At 40.4% G+C, this 21,008-nt stretch overlaps 1 protein-coding gene across 1 annotated transcript in view; it reads right to left on the bottom strand.

Annotated features, from left to right (window-relative positions):
• Positions 1-16,272, bottom strand: part of PDE6B (phosphodiesterase 6B) — a 29,778-nt gene extending 13,506 nt beyond the window's left edge. Inside the window, exons 1-13 of the mRNA XM_077818056.1 lie at positions 15,850-16,272; positions 14,090-14,242; positions 12,334-12,423; positions 10,949-11,089; positions 8,864-8,938; positions 8,722-8,786; positions 7,419-7,485; positions 7,220-7,267; positions 6,892-7,041; positions 5,512-5,655; positions 4,389-4,454; positions 3,331-3,477; positions 1,227-1,334 (exon numbers count right to left, since the gene is read on the bottom strand). Coding sequence (XP_077674182.1) covers positions 1,227-1,334; positions 3,331-3,477; positions 4,389-4,454; positions 5,512-5,655; positions 6,892-7,041; positions 7,220-7,267; positions 7,419-7,485; positions 8,722-8,786; positions 8,864-8,938; positions 10,949-11,089; positions 12,334-12,423; positions 14,090-14,242; positions 15,850-16,272 — 1,677 coding nt within the window. The remainder of the gene's footprint in view (positions 1-1,226; positions 1,335-3,330; positions 3,478-4,388; positions 4,455-5,511; positions 5,656-6,891; positions 7,042-7,219; positions 7,268-7,418; positions 7,486-8,721; positions 8,787-8,863; positions 8,939-10,948; positions 11,090-12,333; positions 12,424-14,089; positions 14,243-15,849) is intronic.
• Positions 16,273-21,008: the final 4,736 nt, after the last annotated feature.

The raw sequence follows: 21,008 nt of genomic DNA, 5'->3' as shown, positions 1-21,008 counted from the left end.
TGCTTGGGAATAATAATAATAATAAGGATGGAGGCGGCTAGTTAGTTAAGAGGGGAGCTTGTTGCTCGGTGTAGCTTTGCAGGAAGCGGCAGAAGAAGGCCCCGGAGGGGGTTGTTGGGGAAAGTATACTGACGCTTAAGGGGAACAGAAGCACCCAAGACTTTTGTTTGCTCAGGAGGTCTGATCGCTGCGTGGAGCCATATTGCTCCGTGTCTACCCTTTCAGACTGTGCTACCACTAGTTTGGATGTAACCCCCTTCTACTGCTCCCCCTTGTTGTTTTTGTCCTCTCATCCCTAATATATCCCTTAATTATCTGCATTGTACTTTTCCTGTTTGGTGTGTGTGTTCACTTTGCGGACTATTTGCCGCTGCATTCCTGCTCGCGCCGTCTCTTGGGCAGAGTTGCCTGCAGGGCAGACTCCATCTTGGCCACGAGGGCGTTAAACTTACACTAGAATTAGCACAAGAATTGCAGAAAGGAAAGGGGAAAAACATCTCAAGATCAGCGCATGTTTGTATCTTAATTACATATAGGAGATATCTTTATGTGTCCGTGTTACTTATCACCGTAGGAGCTGAATGACATGTTGAGCTAAGCTAATATATCCACACCCATCCCCTCTCGAGATGGACTCAGAGGAGAAGCACCTCCCATGGGTGGGCTGAAACTGTCTAAGCACAGATCTTTGTTGAACCTGGCATGGAGTCCCGTTGCCCCAGGGGAATTCACGGAGGCACCATGTCTAATTCCTTTTGCAGCTCCCTAGCACTTCAGAAAGTGAGCCGGTCCTGCTACATCATAAAAGCATTCAGTGTGGCTAGTCTTGTTTTCTCCTCCATTTAAGACCACTCAAGTTGGACTGTTGTTCTTTATAAAATTCCTTGAAGGGAAAGGTTCTACGAGAACAGCTGTTCTTGGGTGTCTGCAGTATGAGGCTCTGCTGCTAGACCTAAAGGACTATGTTCATCACCTAAAATAATATCAGGGTCATAAATTCATGTGGATCACCCACTAGACGAGGACCGAAATCCACTTGCCTTGTGTGAATATTTTCCCGGATTAATTTTTGTATAGTTTATGAACAAGACTTTTTCCCGAAAGGATATTCGCAGATACTTGTAAGAAAACTCATTAGATTCCTACTGACAACTTATGAATCGCTGTAAATAGAACTATGCCTTGGAGTTAAAAGGGAAAACATAGTAGTTGTACATAAGATATACCATTAAAAGCGTGAACATAGTCTGTGCTACATTGAAGCCATGCCGCCAGTTGTGGTACGTAATCTTTCTGTAACCCTTGCTGACAGAATACATGAATCTTACAAGCACCTGTACAAATAGAAGAACAGTGAACAGAATTCAGAGTAGTAGCCGTCATAGTCTGTATCAGCAAAAACAGAGAGGAATCCCTGTGGCACCTTAGAGACTAATATTTATTTGCGTTTAGCCTTTCGTGGGCTAAAACGCACTTTATCAGATCCATGGAGTGGAAGATACAGGAGCAGGTATAATGAGAGTGTCCCATTTCAAAAAGTTGACAAGAAGCTTTGAGTAATCTAGGGGGAAATAGTCCTTCATGATTGGTACCCTTCTTTGTAGATCCTTGATGATGCCCTGGAAAGGGTCTAGTCTGGGCCTGTAGCTGATGGCTAGTGGCATTCTGTTACTTTTTCTGTTGGGGATGTCTTATGGGTACCGTCTGACTCTGTCAATATGTTTGTTCACTGTTTCTTAATGCCACCCCTAAGATCCATTTTCTGTTATATTTTGCCCTACTATTTTAATATTCTGATTAATAACCTAGAACCTTCTTTTGAAAGATGTGTATGGTTACATAGCAAGCTTGGAGTTACGGCAGACAAAAGCAATTGCGTGAAAGTGATTGTACTGTGATACACTTAGCAATAAACTTTTAAAATTTTATTTTCTCTCTATAGACACAATATTTTATAGCACATTGGTTAACAAAATGAAAGAATCCATTTATGATTGTTAGCATCGCTCTTTCCTGTTGAATTCCCACCTTACAGTAATGTTAAGAATTAGCTTTTTCAGACAAAGGACTAGATGTTTCAGAAGGCTCTGGTAGTAGAGTAGCAAAGTAATATGTTACTTACAGATATGAGCCCTGTTTAGAATCAGTCTTTTCCCCTCTCGCTCTTTTCCCGGCTCTGTCACAAAGGTATGCGAGGTGAATGGTGCATGTGAGTAAGAAAAAGTCAGTGATTTTTTTCTAGCTCAGAGCAAGTTAGTGCTGAAAACTTAGCAAATAGAGCTGTCGTTCTTGGCCCAAGTAGGAAGCCTAGTTTTTACTATCAAGTTGTAATGTTAATAATAAAGATCACATTAGTGATCCCGTCTTGTCTGATATCCTGTCTGACAGTGACTGGTAGCAGATGCTTCCAAGAAGAAGTTTCTTCCTAACCTTATTTAGAGCTTGGCGAATACCCAGAATAAACATGTACATTTTTGCTTCTAAACTCCAGCGGTGCTAAGGGATGTTAACAAAGCAACCCTGCAAGTTTGTCTGAGCCTCATTAAGCACTAATCTCGGCAAGGTTATCAGTACCACCTCTGTTCTATCAAGCCTCCACAGTTCTGACTGAAGTGAATGAGTGCGGAGAGTTGACGTGTTCTCAGACTTGTGTGCAGAGACTGTGTAAACCATAGAGCTTACCATACAGTCACTGCCCTATTCTGGTTTTCGAAAAATCTCTGGGATTTAGCTGTTTGTTTTATTAAGGTAGAACGAAAACTATTAGTGATGGCAACAACACTCATAGTTTCATTTGGCACTCAGATTCTCCATTGCCTGACACATTTTGTAATCACTCCTCTCTGGGGCACCTGGCACTGGCCACTGTCACAAGACGGGATCCTGGGCTAGATGGACATTAGATCTGATCCATTATGTTTCGTCTTATATTCACTTAACCTGAGTAAAATTGTACCAAATCAGAATCCTCCATTCTCTTAAAATAGTGGTTGCTGTTTGTCCAAGTGTAAATGACTACCGAAGTAAATAACTACCGAAAAAGGAGAGTGGAGAATCTCCGGCGTTACTCTGAGTTTGCAGCCCTACCAAAGCCAGTTACCACTAGAGAGCAATAAACGTCACTTGCCAGGCTCTAATAGCATTTTGTTGACACTACTGCTTCCAGTATTGACGCAGAGAAACGTAATTCAAAAGATGCTCTTGGCTTTCAACTTCTTCCTTATAGCCAATTTACCCTTCCAATAGGCACCTTACCATCCCAATGGGATTTAACTAGTTTGGGAGCCCCAGGCATCATTCAGTAACATCTCACCAGAATTCGACACCTACCTCTTGTGGAATCTGGAACTTTTTCACCACTCCAAGCTCGTAGTACATTTGAATTCCACACTTCACAAGCTCTAGTTCTGTACAATTGAAATCGGAGAAGTGGAATTCATAGATCTCAGACTGAATGGGGTCTGGCAGTTCTTCTTTCTGAAAAAGAAACAGATTGGCTTGTTTCCGTGCTGGGTGTGCCATTCCGCAAAAAAAACCAAACAAACAAAAAAAAAAAACCACCTAGGTCTTCTCCACAGGGCACCAAATTATTGCTTCTGCATTCTCTCAGATTACTCAAATATCAGTATTGCAGTGTACCTTTTAGGTAACAATAAAGGCAAAACTGTTTCTTCCAATGACAGTCCATTTTGTTTTCTCTGTAGGGATTTAGTAGAAGAGATCTTTCTCTCCAATTGGATTTCATATGGCAGAGTCAAAAATCAAAAGGAGTACTTGTGGCACCTTAGAGACTAACCAATTTATTTGAGCATGAGCTTTCAACAAGCTGGGCCATTTCCAGCACAAATCCAGGTTTTTTCACCCCCGCCCCACACAAACTCACTCTTCTACTGGCAATAGTATGTGGTTTTTTGGAAGGGGATGGGGGGGTGAGAAAACCTGGATTTGTGCTGGAAATGGCCCAACTTGATGATCACTTTAGATAAGCTATTACCAGAAGGAGAGTGGGGTGGGAGGAGGTATTGTTTCATGGTCTCTGTGTATATAATGTCTTCTGCAGTTTCCACAGTATGCATCCGATAAAGTGAGCTGTAGCTCACGAAAGCTCATGCTCAAATAAATTGGTTAGTCTCTAAGGTGCCACAAGTACTCCTTTTCTTTTTGGGAATACAGACTAACACGCTGTTACTCTGTAACCTATCCTAGGCTAAGCTATATGACTGTGTGTACGTCTGGGAAGGAGGGAGTTGTTTGCTTTCTGTTGGAAGATAAGCAGATACTATGCTGAGGGGGGTCTCAATATAATAATTTGGTTAGCTTTCTCCTACATCTGCCAAACGCATTCTTATTTGCCTTTACTGTGAAATCATCGGTTCATGGGAACTCACCAGTAATACCGTTAATTCATCTTCTTCACATTCCATTGGTTCTTTCCCCAGCCTCTCTCTTGTTGGCTACAGAGATCACGAACATGTTAATTTTACTAGCCACTCCACAGTCATCTCTAAAGCTGCATGCGTTTTGGGCGGTAGCTAGTCCAACTTTCAAACACAAATCATCCCCTGAACATTACTTAGATTTCCTATCTTAAGGGGCAGTTTTACTTATAAAGTGACTCTGAGTGCCGGGGTAGGTTCCCAAGTGCATTGCATCACTCTCATCTCAATAGAGAACTGGCTCCATTGTCAAGCGGAAAACCTATGTCCTCCAAACTCATTCTGGGGACTGATGATCAAGATGGGTTGTCTGTCTCAAGTCTCATCACAAGGAGTAGAGGTCCTGTAGGCTCAGCTAAACTCTCAGATTTTGGTTTCGGTGAAATCTGTGGAAACGGACCTATAGCTAATGGTGTTGTGTAGTGAAGAATTGATTTGTCCCTCAAAACTGCTTATCCCTGATAAGGCCCAAGAAGGAAAGAACCCATTTTTACTCTCTGACACTATTGTGAGTTTGTAAGGCTAGTATTGAAATATGTTCTTAATGCTAAGTATTGACCATTTGCTTTTCCTTAGCTAACGGCTTACAACGCTGCCAGACAATAGTGTAGCATGCTGAGCTACTGATTGGCCACAGGGCTGCTGCTCTCAAACCCCAGAGGTGACGGCATCGCAATGATAAAGTGTACCTCTATGTCTGAAGCTTCTTTAAAATTAATTGCACAAGTTCTTCAGCAATCCCATTCTTTCAGATCTGCTTCAAGACACATATAAAGAAGCATCTCTCTGTGCAGGCCTTAGGTAATGAAGCTCTGGAGGCTCCCTGGAAATATCTACATGGATCTGTACCTATTAAAGGTTGTATCACAGCTCTGCCAATGTTAGGGCTGGAGACAATTGAGGTGGGGGGGCATTATGTATGGAAGCTCACTCTGTGGTGAGGTGTGCCTTAGAAGTACACGTAGTAAAACACGCTTTGGAACAAAACATGCTAAATAAATTCAAGTTATTGAAGGCGGAGTTCCTATTTAAGCATGAAATATTTTTTCTCTGATTATAAACTGAAAAGCAGTACCAAGATTTCCTGAATTTCATCTTTATCACACTTCACGTGGTACAACACCATGTCCTGAGCAATGTCCTTGCGATTGTCCAGCTTGTTCATCTTATCGTAAGTATCCGTGTTGAGGACAGACCACCCCAGGAACTGGGTCAAAGACTTAAAAAAGACAAGAAACAATGGAACAATCCTTAAGCACTTTAAAGTATGTCATTGATTGGCCCTGTAGAGGGCCAAGGAGTCAGTATTTGGCAATATTATGGCAATATCATCATACTTTAACACATCTTATTACCAAAAGATTTATTACCAAAAGCTTCCTCCCAGAGTTTACTGAAAAAGACAGCACACTCGCTTAGTGTATATGGCCCAAAATTTATAAATAGGTAGTAGGTGGTTTTAATTTGCGAACGGAAACTGCCATACTACCATTAAATTCATTGGCATTACAAGTTCCTCTTTGAGGAAGAGGAACCTTTCCACTTGCTGAGTAGTAACAAAGTTTCCTGTTCTTGCAAATTTTGAGTGAGAATGCTTGCTTGAGTGAGTAATGCCTTGGTGGCCTTTGTGACTAAGCCTGCGAGTAATAATTCAGGATCAAGCTTAAAACTTTAACGATAACAATCATATTTTCTCAAGGGAGACATAAGAACTGCAAGACGAATCATTCAGAAGAGATACTGGGACACAGATTGATTGACGACATAAGAGGTTGTTAAACAAAGTTAGGTCTCGACTTTACTGGAGGTAACTTTACTGGACTTTACTGGAAGTATCTATCTTGAGTTCCTTTTTGTTATGATTATCTAAAGAAGGCTCTTTAGAGCCTTTAAGGGAACAATTGTCCCGCTGGTTGGCTGGAAATACATCAACAGCCATCAAAAGAAAGCGGTTTCTTTTGGCTTAAAGCTCTTTGAAACTGTGCTGTGCTCCAAAAAACTGAGGCAGCTGCATAGGTGCTCTGCAGCTGCCCAAAGAGCCATTTACTTTCAGCATACACAGCTGAGATGTCTCTCCAGGTTGTACAATGTGTCTCACTGTAGAGGGCCAAGGAGTCAGGATTTGGCAATATTATGGCAATAAATTGATGGTGATAGTACAAATGATTTTGCTAGTTCTGGATGCGTGCACAAGATCTAGCTATTCAAAATGCTTGTCAGGTGTTGTACAATTCCCTTCAGGGCATGTTACCACGAACTCTTCAGTTGCCTACAATCTCTATATAAAGCAATTTCTGAGACCTAGAGCTACTGGGTTACACTCCACAAACAAAGAAAATATATGGGGGGCGGTGCACAATACTGGAGACCACATGTACTTCTAAGAATTACTGAGTCTTAAGCAGGGTTCCCATTTAATATCTAAGCTACTTTCAGAGCTGGTAACCACTTGTACCTCCATGAGAGTCTCATCCTGTTCATCAAATGGCTTCCCGTCTTTTCTGTTGTAAAATGTGGCAACACCAACAATTTCTTCTTTTTTGTTTACTATTGGCATAGATAATACATTTTTGATTATCCAGCCTGAGTCATCTACAGGACCTTCCTTGAAGCAAGAGAAAGAAGAAAGACGTTAACTATATAAAATGTATTTTCTAAATGCTCCAGTGCTTTTCTTAAGTGAATTCAGTAATGCCAAAAGTTTCTACGTATAAAAAAGATAACGTAAATTACATTTATGTTAACAATTCTGTTTTTAACAGCTGTGCTAAGTTTCACAGTACCTGAAATTTAAACATCTCATCTGCAGAGGCATTCATAATGTTGCAGATCTAGAAGATCATAAAAATATTTCGTTTTACAAAACGGTTGCATAAAGTTCAATTACCGCCTTTCAAAAACAGTCAATTTTAAAGGTAGTTAAAGGGGATAAATTAATTTGACTTTCGGAAATCCACAGTGAAGCCCTTGTAAAATACTTACAAAGCCACTTTCAGCGACATACGTTGGGAGTCCAGTAGCAAGTGCCCAGTGATCTGCTGTTGGGTTTCTGAATAAAACAAAAGATGGAGAATATATATATTTCCTGGAGATTTTTGTGGAGATGGAAGATATCTGAGTAATCATGCAACATGCACTTAGACATCTAATCCTTAGTCAGACAGGTAGTCCTGTAGATTTCAAAGGATCTACTTGTGTGAGTTAAAATTCATAGGCTCAGAGTCTTATGGACAGATGAAGCAAGTGATGAGTTTGAAGATTCAGAGGTTTCAATATTGCATGGAGTATTCCAGTCAGTTACCAATTTTTCATCTTGTCTGTAACAAAGTGTTACTAGTTAATGATACTGGTTGTGTATTTAGTGACTTCAATAGTCAACAAGAAAGAAAGAAAGAAAGAAAGAAAGAAAGAAAGAAAGAAAGAAAGAAAGAAAGAAAGAAAGAAAGAAAGAAAGAAAGAAAGAAAGAAAGAAAGAAAGAAAGAAAGGGCAGTGTGGAAAGAAGGGAAATGTAACAGTCCTTTAGTCTTGCAGACTTTGTGGAGTAGCTCACCATCAAAAGTAAACAGATACAAAGCAATAGATGACCTAGATGTAGTCAAGATTTCCAGCCCTAGCTTTTTTAAAAAATAGGCTAGGTATCGTACTCGCTGTTGCACACTGGTGCTACTAGTACTGGTGTGCTCTGACTAAGGTGAAATTTTTCACAAGGAGAGGCAGCTATATTGACGAACTGAGAGCTCCTGGCCATGTCATATATGGGGGACTGAATGGAGGAAAGCAGAGACCAAAGTGGAAGGAGGCACCCAAGGGCTGATAAGGGAGGCAGTATGGTACATGGGCAGGCATCGTAAACAGGAATTACTGGGCCTGGACGTAGTGCACAGGAGGAAGAGTTGGCTTTTACGCGAAGCCTAAGATATGGGGGGCAGAGATCCTACCAGAGACTGAAAAGGGCAGGAGAAAGGACTTTTGAATGGGAGGATGGGAAAACTGTTGATGTAGAGCAGAAGCGGATAGAAATGGACTTGTATCTACAGATGTGGTGACTTTACTTCTGAGTGGGTGCCTTCACAGTGATAATAGGGCCTGCTTGTTAAATTATATTATGAATTCCGGATAAATAGAGGCAACCAACCTTTTTAACCCTGATATGTGTTTAACCCTACAAGTCCATGTTCCATTGTTACTTCAGCTGTGACCCTGTGATGATCAGATCTTATCAGGCTGTGTTACGGATAGTCAACGGAAATAGCACTAGACATGGCACTAGAGTTGCTTACTCACGGGATAACTTTAATATCTTCTTTTCCATGTAGGATATAATCAACGACTTTGTAAAAGACTATTTCCTACAAAAAAAAAAATCCTGGTTCAAGCTCGTGGTGAGAGTAAACAGGGGCAGGAGATTAGTAGGTCATTCACTTACTCTGCCATCTGGAGTCCGAGGTCCGGAATAAGGTGGAACTTCACCCATTAGAACTGGCCACAAGTCAAAAAAATCCTGTTTTAAAAAACACCCCAAAAGTTTTAGTTTTAATAAATATAAATAAGTGTATCTGTGTTAGGATATAGGAAAAGGTGGGGTTCTACTACCGCTATTATAATTTGCCTCTGCGATGCTCTCTAAATTAAACCATAATTTACTTTTAAAACATTTATGTTGCCATTTCAAGCACTCAAAGTTTTGGAAAATGCCAGAGATAGGGTAATTTGGGAGTCTTTATATCTGGCCCCTTTGTACATGTGCATAAGAGAGCATTTGATTAAATGGGCTCATTTCCACAGGACCTCGTTTCAATCAGTGCACAGGATGGATGGTGGTCTCACTTAATGGACAATTACTCAAACATATTGTTTTCTTCTTGTTGTTCAGAGTACATTGCCAGGCCTCATGTGCTGAAAACTATTTATACCCTGTTCTGAAGGCAGAATTATTAATTTCCTGCCAAGGTTTTCTGTGCTTTTCCTCAAGATAGTAGCTGAAGCTTCACTTAGAGCAATGCCTTATTTTCACACTATATTATCCACACCGTAGAGATGAGGAACTGAGGCACAGATATTAAAGTAATTTGGGTGCCCAACTGAAGATACCTAAAGTCTGATTTTTTTCAACGTACTTAGCACCATGGAGCACTTCATGAGTTCACGGCTGAGCTCCCGTTGGCTGCAGTTGCAGACTGTGATCAGCACTTCATCAAATCTGACACAAGGGCCTCAAGTCAAACACCCATAAAATGCGAAACACGGAATTAGTGACCATCTGTGAAAAGGCTAATGCAAGTGAGTTGTCCAACATCGCACAGGAATTCTGCAGCTGAGGCAGGAAAAGAATTCTATTTCCTAGATACGTGTTCAGATGAATAGCCATCTTTTGTCTTCCTGCAATCCCCTGCCTTTTTCAGTGCGCACCTTCCAAACTCTGCAACCAGACAGGCAGAGAGCAGCTTCCTTCCCCACACAATCCTGTATATTTAATGAGGCAAAGGTATCCTCAGGCATTCAGACCAGGGAACTGAACTGAAGGTGCACGAGCAACCTTCATTCTGGCACTCTCTTTGGAAAGCTTGACTTGGTAACCTTGCTGGCATTTCAATCTAGTTCGTATAATTGCCTGGGTTTTTAAAAGGCAAAATGATAAAAACAGACTTCATAAGGTGGCATTACGTTAATTTGGAATCACTTCGGAGCCAAGCCAAGACTTATACATCCACCGAACAAATCACTATCGCATTTGCATTATACTTTCCATTTAGATAATCATGATCCAGAACCGATTTGTAATGTCACTGTCACCAAATGCACCCCAGTATTCACACCGCGCCCACTCATAATAATCTTTGTCCAAAATATACCTAGTAAGGTCTTTGAAAATTAATAATGTGCTGGTCAATAATATCGTGGTACAATATATGTAAAGTTATGAATTTCCACCCAAATTACATTGGTGGCGCATGTTGAAATCTAAGTAGTGCCAATTAAGCAGAACTGGTCTAGCAGATCTTAGACAAAGGCTGATGGCTCTAGCTCTCAGCACCTCTGATGGGCCATCAGCTATAAAGTGGCCACTTGGCAAGAAAAAAAAAAGATCTGCAGACAAGATCTTAGTTGGACAGTGCTAAAGAGATTTTTTTCGGAGAAAATCCAGGACAGCGAGTGAGTTGGGTCACCCTGCAAGTGAGAACCAACGGTGGTGGAAGTCAAACTTGGCAGGGGTTTGCTGACAGTCTCCTGGGGTCAGAGCGTCAGTACCAGGGCTCTGGCTACACACAGACACTCAGGATGTGACCATCATGATGAGAGGCAACCCAAGTTGGAAACTACAACAGTAACGCATTGTGAGGCGCCCGAGGTTGCAGGGCAGGAGTAATACTGCCCCGCACTGGTTTGGATTGCACTCTGAAATTTCATAGGCTGCGAAGCCAAAAAATAATGCCAGAAATTGCCAAATTCACCTTTAGGAGAAATCTAAAGTCCCTTGCTGTGTTATCTGGCCATACATATGAATCCTCACCTTCTGTTTGGTCCTATCCAGAAGGCCCACTGAATATCTATCACAGTTCAAATATGCTCTCACTGTATAAAAAGCTTTGTGGAACTGCCTCTCGATATCCGTCAGCTCCTCAAATACCTTATTCGCTGACCACAACAGCACCTGAAGAATAGAATTAATTCTGTAGATCGTTCCTCCCGGAAAGCTAACTATACTTGAGACAATACGTGAATAATACTTAGCATTCTAGAAATGCAACAGTACAGTATTTTAAAGTTTTCTATCTACGTGTTTCAGCTTGAATAGCGGGGGCGACATTTTCATTGACCTTATTGGGAGCAGAATTCAAAGAACATTCAGCATTTTGTAAAATCCACTTTCGAGCTCTGTAATGCAAAACTGAATAGTCCGATTTTAAGAAAATTACCTACTGTTTTAAAATTCATTAGCAGTGGAAATTGCCTGTTCTTTTAGTAACTTGAAGTAAAATATTGCATCGCAAAAATTATATATTAAACTAGTATTAATGTTGGAAAGGTCCCAATTAAATTAGGAATGCTAGAATTAACGTTGCCTGCACATCCTTAATTTGGCATGTGCACTAGAAGACAAAATTAGGTTTGTACAGGCAATGTTAATTATAGCATTTTCAAACGTTTGAGTTGAAGCCTTTGCAATCTTAAAGTTATTTTAAAGTAGGAAACTGAATCCCAAAAATAACTCTTCCTCAAAAACCAAAGCCCAAGTTCCATCAGGTGGAACCATACTGATCCCAAACTTGGATATGCATATTGAGTCATAACACAACCTTCTACGACATTACTTAGATAACTAGTAACAGTGGTAACCTGTCTTTCTTTCCTCTGTTAACCGCCAAAAACGGTGGAGGGGAAGGGGAATGACTCACCCACTCCTGAGAAGGGGATGACTTTGTCAAAAGTAGCGCAGCTATTTGCTCAGAGTAGAGACTAATGACTCCTGAGTTCAGTTGCACGTTTTGAAATATACTATTACCAGGATATATTCCTTCCGCCCCTCTGTAGTCTTGCTCCCCTGCTCCTATCAACTCCAACTGATATAGTTAAAACTTCAATATTAATACGTATTAGTTAATCGTTCACTCTATAGAAGCAAAAAAATTCAGTTTCTTAGTAATTATGTATAATTAACATTTTTGTTTAACGGAATTAAAGAGCAAGTAATGTGAATGCTAAATAATCTTATAAATAAAAATTACTAATAGAATATCCAAAAAGTTTTACCACTCAGAAAAACGAATCCCTAATCCTGCCCTCAGCTGACCTATGTGAGTGCCCATGCCGAGCCTAGTGAAACTGGTTGATGGCAGAAGAGAAACACCTGTGAACCTAGACAAGAGTTACTGGGATTGGCCTTTGTAATCTTACCTGGCCTCGTCGAGTCTCACAATTGTGAAGATAACTCAAATGATAAATTTTCAGATTTAAGGATGCAAAATTCAGATACTTCAGGAAAAGCTGAAATGGAAAACAATCAGTGTTGAGTTTAATAAGTGACCCTTTTAAACCGCTGGTTGAGTTTAACCAGTGACCCTCACCAGTACCGCTACAACGAGGTTAGTCTGTCACTCAAACGCACACCAACCAACCCGTGTCTATGCTTTGCTTTGTGCTTTTGTAAGGAGAGCCTTGTTACAAGTGTGATTGCTCCTGGTACTTTATTGATGCAAGCTGCACCAATGTAAGCCTATTTTACCACACCGACACTGTGGTCTACAGCAGAGGTTGTCAAACTTGTTTCATTTGCAGACTCCAAACAACTTTTGAATAGATTTGTACCCGTTTACACATTCTACTGGTTATTTGCAGATCCCTACTATATAAGCTTTAGACTTAAAAGTTTTATCGTAGCAGCCGTGTTAGTCTGTATCCGCGAAAAGAAAAGGAATACTTGTGGCACCTTAGAGACTAACAAATTTGTTAGAGCGTAAACTTTCGTGACCTAAAGAAGACTTCATAGGAAGAGTTCAGTGGAAAATATATTGGGGAGATTTTATATACACAGAGACCATGAAACAATGGGTTTACCATACAGACTGAAACAAGAGTGATCAAGAAAGGTGAGCTATTACCAGCAGGAGAGCGGAGTGGGGTGGGGGAAACTTTTTTCTAGCACTTGACAAGAAAAGTAGGAGGGGAAATAAACAAGGGGAAATAGTTTTAATTGCAACAAAGCCCTTTGCCAACTGTGTCCACATGTCTGTTCAGGGGACACCATCATAGGGCCTAATCACATCAGCCACACTATCAGAGGCTCGTTCACCTGCACATCTACCTATGTGATATATACCATCATGTGCCAGCAATGCCCCTCTGCCATGTACATTGGCGAAACTGGACAGTCATTACGTAAAAGAATAAATGGTCACAAATCAGACATCAAAAAAGTCGGAGAAGACTTCAATCTCTTTGGTCACTCGATTACAGATCCAAAGATGGCAATTCTTCAACAAAGAAAAACTTCACAAACAGACTCCAACGAGAGACTGCTGAATTGGAATTAATTTGTAAACTGGATAAAATTAACTTAGGCTTGAATAAAGACTGAGCGTAGATGTTTCATTACACAAAGTAAAACTATTTCCCCTTGTTTATTTCGCATCCTAGTGTACTTGTAAAGTGCTGACCCCCCTTGATTATCACTACAAAAGTTTCCCGCCCCCCCACAGCTCTTCTGCTGGTAATACCTCACCTTTCTTGATCACTCTTGTTGAGGTCTGTATGGTAACACCCATTGTTTCATGTTCTCTGTTAGACGGAATAGTGACTCTAGAGAATTCAATTGTAAATGTTGTACATGCTTGGCAGAGCACTTACCAAAGTGTGAGAAAGCGCTCTAAACTGGGGCTTCTGACGTAACGATAACATTTATAGCTTTAGACCTGTAGGTGAGGTATTTATATGATTTTTTTAATCAGAAATAAAGAATGCCCTTTCTGAGATCTAAAATTTTATTTTCATTGTCATATTTCATAGACCCCCCCTAAACATAAACAGTTTAAAAGAACCACTGGTCTACAGTAAGGGAATTGGCAGGAGTGTAGGTATGCTCTTGCGAACGAACAGTCTAGCTGATCCTATATACCATAGAAACAGACGTTCTCTGGCTCTTTTGGACACTTACATTTTCATCTGAGCTGGTGAAGAACGTGCCATGTATCTTATTAATGGCCATGATCACAGCAACGAGATCTTTGCCATTCGTAATGGGAGTTGCAAGTATGTTCCTTGTAGTGTATTCGGTGAGTTCATCAACAAATCTGCTGAACTGAGTGCACTGTTTAAAAGAGGGAAAAATGAAAAACAAAATACAAAATGTAAGTAGTCTTTTAGCCAGAGATCCAGTGCCTGAGATCTGCCTGATCTAAGTTCAGGAGGGCATCAAGCCGATCTCTGGTATCAAAAAGCGTGGAAAATACTTATCTAAACAATCTTTTTGAGTCCTCACTTCCTTTCTTATGCTACCAAGTAGCTATGGTATATCTACCTGTGATTCTACTTCCTTTGGCTTACCGGTGTCTCTCTCCCACCCTGATAGATGCCATGCACTATAGCTGGACAGAAAGCAGGAGTCTTGAAGCCCAGATTGTTTCAATAAGCTGCAGTCTGCATTGTAAGCAGCAGTGATCTACACAAACAATGCTCTTCACCCTCCATAAGCAGGATCTACCAGGAGGGCAGACACTGGGTACGAAGAGTGAAAATAGTCAAAGTGACAGGTTTCAGAGCGGAAGCCATGTTAGTCTGTAACGGCAAAAACAATGAGGATTCCTTGTGGCATATTAGAAACTAAAATATGATTAAGTGGCTTTTAGCCAAGAAAGGTTATGCCAAAATAAATTTGTTAATCCCTAAAGTGCCACAAGGACTCCGCGTTGTTTTTATTATTTCAGGTGAAACTTACCAGATATGGAGCTTTCCCAGAGGACACCCTGCTCTGAAATGCAGAATAGAGAGTAATGGCAAATATAACTGTTAAAATATTACTTTCCTCTCATTTGCTCTTAGCGCAATGAATGATTATAAAACCAAGCTAGCACTTAACATGCTACTCTGTAAGACAGGTCTTACAGACAGTAAGACAGTAAGTTTCCTTAGGCATTTGGATACCAAGTGATGAGCTTTTGGTTAAATGAACAGACAGATGGCTGAATAGTTATGAAAGAAGTATATATGAACTAATCCTAGCTATCATATTTGGGTCACATGGATTTTAGATTATAACACAGATTATACACAGGATTCAGTTTAGATTCAGTTTCTTAAACTAGGGTATATAATGCTCACTTATAAATAAGGCTATAAAAATAAGAATGGTGAGCAAAGTTTATATCTCACGGATTCTGATGAGAATTCACTTATCACTGCTAAGGATTGCGCTAATTATTGGCTCACAAAACTACCTCTGAAAAGCAGTTGGCCTGCACTGGATGCTAGAAACCTGAGTTAGAAAAAAATTCCTTGGTGGTAAAATATTCCTGGACTCATTCTAAGGGCTTGCACTTTCTGTTCAGTGCCTCAGGGTGCACTCAGTGCAGTGTTAGATTGTAGCAAGTGTTTCAGTCTCTCCGCTAAAATGACTTTTTTTAAACTAGATTAATTTTCCGTTTTGAGCCAGTATATTACGTGATACAAGGCATTGTTCTCAGACCGCGCGGTCTGACCATTCAATTATTAATTCATAACAGAGAACTATTTCACAGAATAAACTGGAAAGTTGTGGGGTTTTTTAAAGTAATCATAACAACCATATCTTCCGTTTTCAGGTTGGTATAGAAAATAAGACTTCTACACCTTTGATTTCTCTTACCCCTGTTCATCATTACCTTAACTCTACAAACCCTGGTAATTTTTATGAATCTTTCATTAAAGAAGCAAACCAACCTCATTGACATCCTTTATGTTTATAGTTCTCTTCGTTTGAGCAACATGCCCCACGATGCCCATGTCCAAAGGATAGACAATTTCACAATCTGGAGACACCAAGCATTCCTCCAGCATGCTGTCTTTCTCAATATTGAAAAGCCTGGTAGCCAGCTCTGGTGTGCCGTTCCTTTGCCTGAACATAAAAAGGCTGCAGCGGTCTGCGTGGATGAGAGAGCTGATTCTTCTTAGAGTCTTGAAAACAACCTTCTCCATATTAATGCTTTCCTGCATGTCTTGAATCAACTCAAAAAGTATCTCGCTCTCCTCTGATGTCTGAATGCTACTCAGTGGCTCTGGTCTCAGTTTCTTATCGAAATATTGCTTGGCAAAAGTAGGGTTACCATCGAGAAACTTCTCCACATCATCTTCCTTCAGACTCATGGTGAACCTCTTAGATTCCCAGATCTTGGGATATGTTATCCCAGGAATACGATCTTTCTGAGAAGTGTTCCTCCTTCCGGTGTGCTTCCCAAACAAGAAGCTCTAATGCTCTGCGACGCTGCCCCTGGAATGGTCAGGGGTTGACAATACTTTTTAAGAGTTAATGTCATTAGAATAGTGTTGAAGGTGAATCCCTGGGAGGACAGGTCTTAAGCAAACAGATTAAATGACCCATACTAAAGCCACAAGAAAAAATTTCCTCTTTACCTTACATGCAAGCTGGGTTTTTTTAGAATATTTAAGAACACCCTCACTTTTTCTTAGATGATACTGATGTATTAATTTTACTGAAATGGTTATATTGCTTTTTCTCTTTCCGGTAGACCTCGCTAACAATGAAATAAGCGCTTTAGAGTCTAATTAAATATACACTGCTCAGGTCTAATCCCTAACTAACAAGCTGCACATCTTATTATTCTTATGCTTGTAGAAGATCTCAGAGAAATAGACTTCAGTGAACGTTAAATCTGTCAGTGAATCTGTTTAGGTTGAATAGAAAAGGCTTGGAATAAAATGTTTATAAGAGCCCCACATGTTTACTGCCACTCTACTAAAGCTATAGATTAGTGATCCTAAAAACAAATGGCGGTTTGATTCTGATCAGATAAGAGCCTAGATGCCCTGACAAATTGGATCCCAACTACATCAGCCATTTTTCACTGAAAGTGAGTGGCAAATAGAGCCAATTCACTTTGTAGGAAACATATTGTCCTACTGCTGGCTGAAACAGAAATGATTCCATGAAGAGCCTTTCTTGCTGTGCTCAGGCACTTACATATCTAGCCCTGGCCACAAACAACTTACATTCTCAAACGTTCACAAACATTCCAGTCCAAATTGGGATTGTGGTCTGTAGCAAAGCAGTTTGTCCAACATTCCCAATCCATGACAAATCAGTACTCGGTAAAATAAGCATCTTTGCAGATATTCCATGGGGAGGCTGTGACCCAACTTTCTGGCCACCACAATTTATATATTTGTAGCTGCTTGGGTGTGTGTGTGGGGGGGGAAATCACAAACACCTTTAGGTCATGATACTTAGCGCAGTGGGACTCCAGTAAAAGATTGAGGATTCTGAGCATCAGTGAAAAAGATGACTTTAAGAGTCACCAAACCGTTCCACCTCTTCATTGAAGTTTACGAAGGTTGCTACCCACATCTCAGATACGGAAAGAGGGACAACTACATGGCTGAGGTCAAGGCAAAAAAACAAAACAAAACCTCAGCGCAAGAAAAAAGGTCTTTATAGAGTATCATGGACGCACATCTAATCTTCCTTTACAGCTACGCTGCAAAAGTTAAGCTATTTAGTGAGCCCCTGAAATGCATTCATAGAACTGGTATTTCAACATGCTCTCTGCTTGTGTGACTCATTAAACAGTCAAACCTCTTGTTCAAAACTGTTCTCTGCTTGAAAGGCACTGAGACTGAGCCAGCCCCGAACTTATCCGCTTCTGCCTTCTGTGGCAGCTTGATATGGAGTTCATTAACACGTATCAAGATAAGCTGTCTGGTCCAGGGCATATAGCTGATGCAGGTGCGTGTGGAATTCATTTGCATCTGGCACTCTGTGTCTCCGACATAGTTTTAGTTCTTTAAATCCAACGTCAGCACCTGCGTGTCCACGGTTGCTTATCCATAACTGCACGGGCTGCTAAAAATACGATTTTCTAAAGCACGTTGAGGACAAGGAGCTATATACGTCATGCTGGAATAGCTCAGAGGAAGCAATTGAAATAGACCATGTACTAATACCATAATATAGTCCAGACATTCCTAACTTTGAGAACATGCTTCACAGTAATTCAAATGCCTCTGGATTTATTCTTGTAAGATGACTAATTCCTAAAGTTCCATGAAGAGAAAAGCAACTAACCACAAAAATACAAAAATAAGGCCTCAAGAACGTAGAACATATATGGTCTGCCTTCAGATGTTGGCTGTGAGTGTTCTCTGTGTGCTGGTCCCATCTCTGCACAGATAATTAGCACAACAGACCTCGATTGAACGACCCAATGAGACCACAACAACCGTCAGTAGCAAAGGTGCCCAGCCAGGTTTATTGCTGAGGCAGCACGGTCCTAGCGCCCTGAATCAATGTCAAAATTAAACTAACACAAGTACGCCCGTGACAAAGGATGCAGCTCAGTCAGTCCAGTCCCCGCCACCCCTGGTCAGAGCTAGTCCCTCTGAGACTCCATTTTATATATCGATACATGCTGCTTCGATCAAAACATCTTTATCTATCACTCTGTCCTCCTGACCTTATCCTGAAGAGAAGCCACTGTTTCCCTGTTATCTCTGAGGAATGTGTTTGTACCATCTTGATATCAATGTGTTCTGTTATCACCTTTCTGGAATGAGTTATGCGCGTGTCCTAGGCCCAGCACTTCTCAGGAATGTGTGTTTTTACAATACCAGCCCTGTTCTTGCCAGGTTCTCTGAGCCTGCTCACAATCTGGCTCTTGCAAACTTTGTTTTATATTAACAGGGGCTATAGTAACACAACTTTAGTTCACACCTCAGGCCTCAAACAGGGGCTCTAATACAAGAGTTTATGTCTCAGGCTCTCGTTGCTACATGGCCCATGCATAATACATTTTGAAGGCTCCATTTGGTAAATACAGGGAATTTAATACTCTGATCTGTTATACCCCAGTACTCAGCACTGTTCATCCCAAGACTTAAAATGAGGTTTTTCCTAACGTAATCATTGCCTCCATTTCTGGAGGCCATTTTAAAAAAATACCTGAACGAAAGAACTTTCTGCATGCGGTTAGACCACCTCCTTCCAAGTGCGGTGCTTGTGTGAATAAAACAATTTATACACAGCGTACCAGAATTTAATGGCAGTTGCCATGGCAATGTGCTCTCTTTTAATATCTCCATCAAGGTAGTATCTGACAATTGTTTTAATCTGTTCTCAGTAAACTGGAAGTCCTAAATTCTCCATTTTCTGAATATTAAAAATTTAATACTTTAACACTATGCTTAGAAGCCTTACAGAGATTTTGTCCAGCTAAATCTACGTGAATTATGTTGCAATGCTTACTTATACATCAACCTCCTGAGTTTGGTTGCTTTTGTTGGAATGTGTAAGTGTAAATGACAATATTGTTTAATTCTTGTACTCTAGAATGGCCATAAGAATTGTGCAGGACATACTCTGGAGTGGGTGAGATACGCTGAGCTCTCATGTAGTGGACATTAGCTTGGTGGTGAAACTCAAACTCAATAGGAGGCGAGGAGAAGGGCTCTGGTCTAAAGACCAAGAGTTCTTTCCCAAGGAAGAGGAACTGAAATAATCGTACTTTCCTGTGTGTTTTTTCCTTGGATTTTCTGTACCCTCTGCAGAGCAAGTGTGCAGGAGAGGACCTGACCAACGGCAGCAGACCTGACTCTGCAGTAAGCCCTGATCTGGGGAGATCTCTCTGGATTAGAGGAGACCAGCAGAGGAGCGACATCCCTTGACTATCATAGCTCCTGATGATATTTCTGCACTGCTGTAAGACACACCTGACTGTCCCACAGCAGCTGACTCAGGCTCGCAGAGCTCAGGCTAAAGGACGGTTTAATTTTGGTGTAGATATTTGGCCTTGGGCGGCAGCCCAAGCACTGGGACCCTCCAACCTCACAGGGTCCTGAGACGAAATATCTACACATTATTAAACAGATCCTAATCTCAAGCTCATGAGTCCGAGTCACCTACCATGGGCTAACCATGAGTTTTTAGTTGCAGTGTAGACAGACCTTATATGAACCTGAGGGTGGAATCTGTGGTGGAGGTTGGAAGATCTTGATTAAAGTGATACACTGATTGTTGTTGGTCATTTTCTTATGTAAATATATATATTATTCCTATATATATAATATCATATATATGAAGAAATTTTATGTTTCTTTTGATTATTTTTTATTTCCCCAAATAAAGGGAATGCAGGGACCGGGATGGAAACCATGTGCAAAAATGACGGGAGACTTCATTTTATTTCCGAGAACAGAGTTAATAACAACAAAAGTTGCTTTTTTAACATTAAATTAAATATATTTTTTCTTTTTAATAAACCTGTTTAAAATTGATAACTTGTTAATACGTAAACTTACTATAATCTTTTTTTTTGCTTCCTTTTCATTTAAATCATTTTAATCAGTACATGTTTGCTTCTGGATTGTTAAAGGAACTCAAACCACTGAACTGCTGCATATCTTTAGTAAAACAGCATATACTAGAAATAGTTGAAGCACTAAACTAGGTATTTGACAACAGTAGCCTCTTCTGCAGGTGCAGAAGGAATATTTTCATTTTAGTTCATTCAACTCGATCAGGTCAATGAGCAGCTCACTCAAAGTTAAGAAACTGCTTGACAGCTAAAAAAAAATCAGGAAATGTTGTTCTACTCTTCCGATCTATGAATGAAAATAGGTATGAGCTATGAGAGGGTGAGATCCAAAAGTCCCACAATCATGACCAGAAACTTTCAGTCACTAACTACAGATACTGTTTTTAAAGAACAAAATGCGAAGTATATTTTGATAACCTTTTCTTATGTACCCAGAACTTTTAAATTAGTTTTATTTAAGAGCCAGAACCCCTGTTTTGAGTATTTGTGTTCGTTTCCAAGTTTCCAAACAAATAGAGCTTGACACAAATAAATACTTAATCTTCTCGCAAATAT

Source organism: Eretmochelys imbricata, chromosome 5 (genome assembly GCF_965152235.1).
Source record: "Eretmochelys imbricata isolate rEreImb1 chromosome 5, rEreImb1.hap1, whole genome shotgun sequence".
Lineage (NCBI taxonomy): Eukaryota > Metazoa > Chordata > Testudines > Cheloniidae > Eretmochelys > Eretmochelys imbricata.
This window is presented reverse-complemented; position numbering and strand designations above follow the sequence as displayed.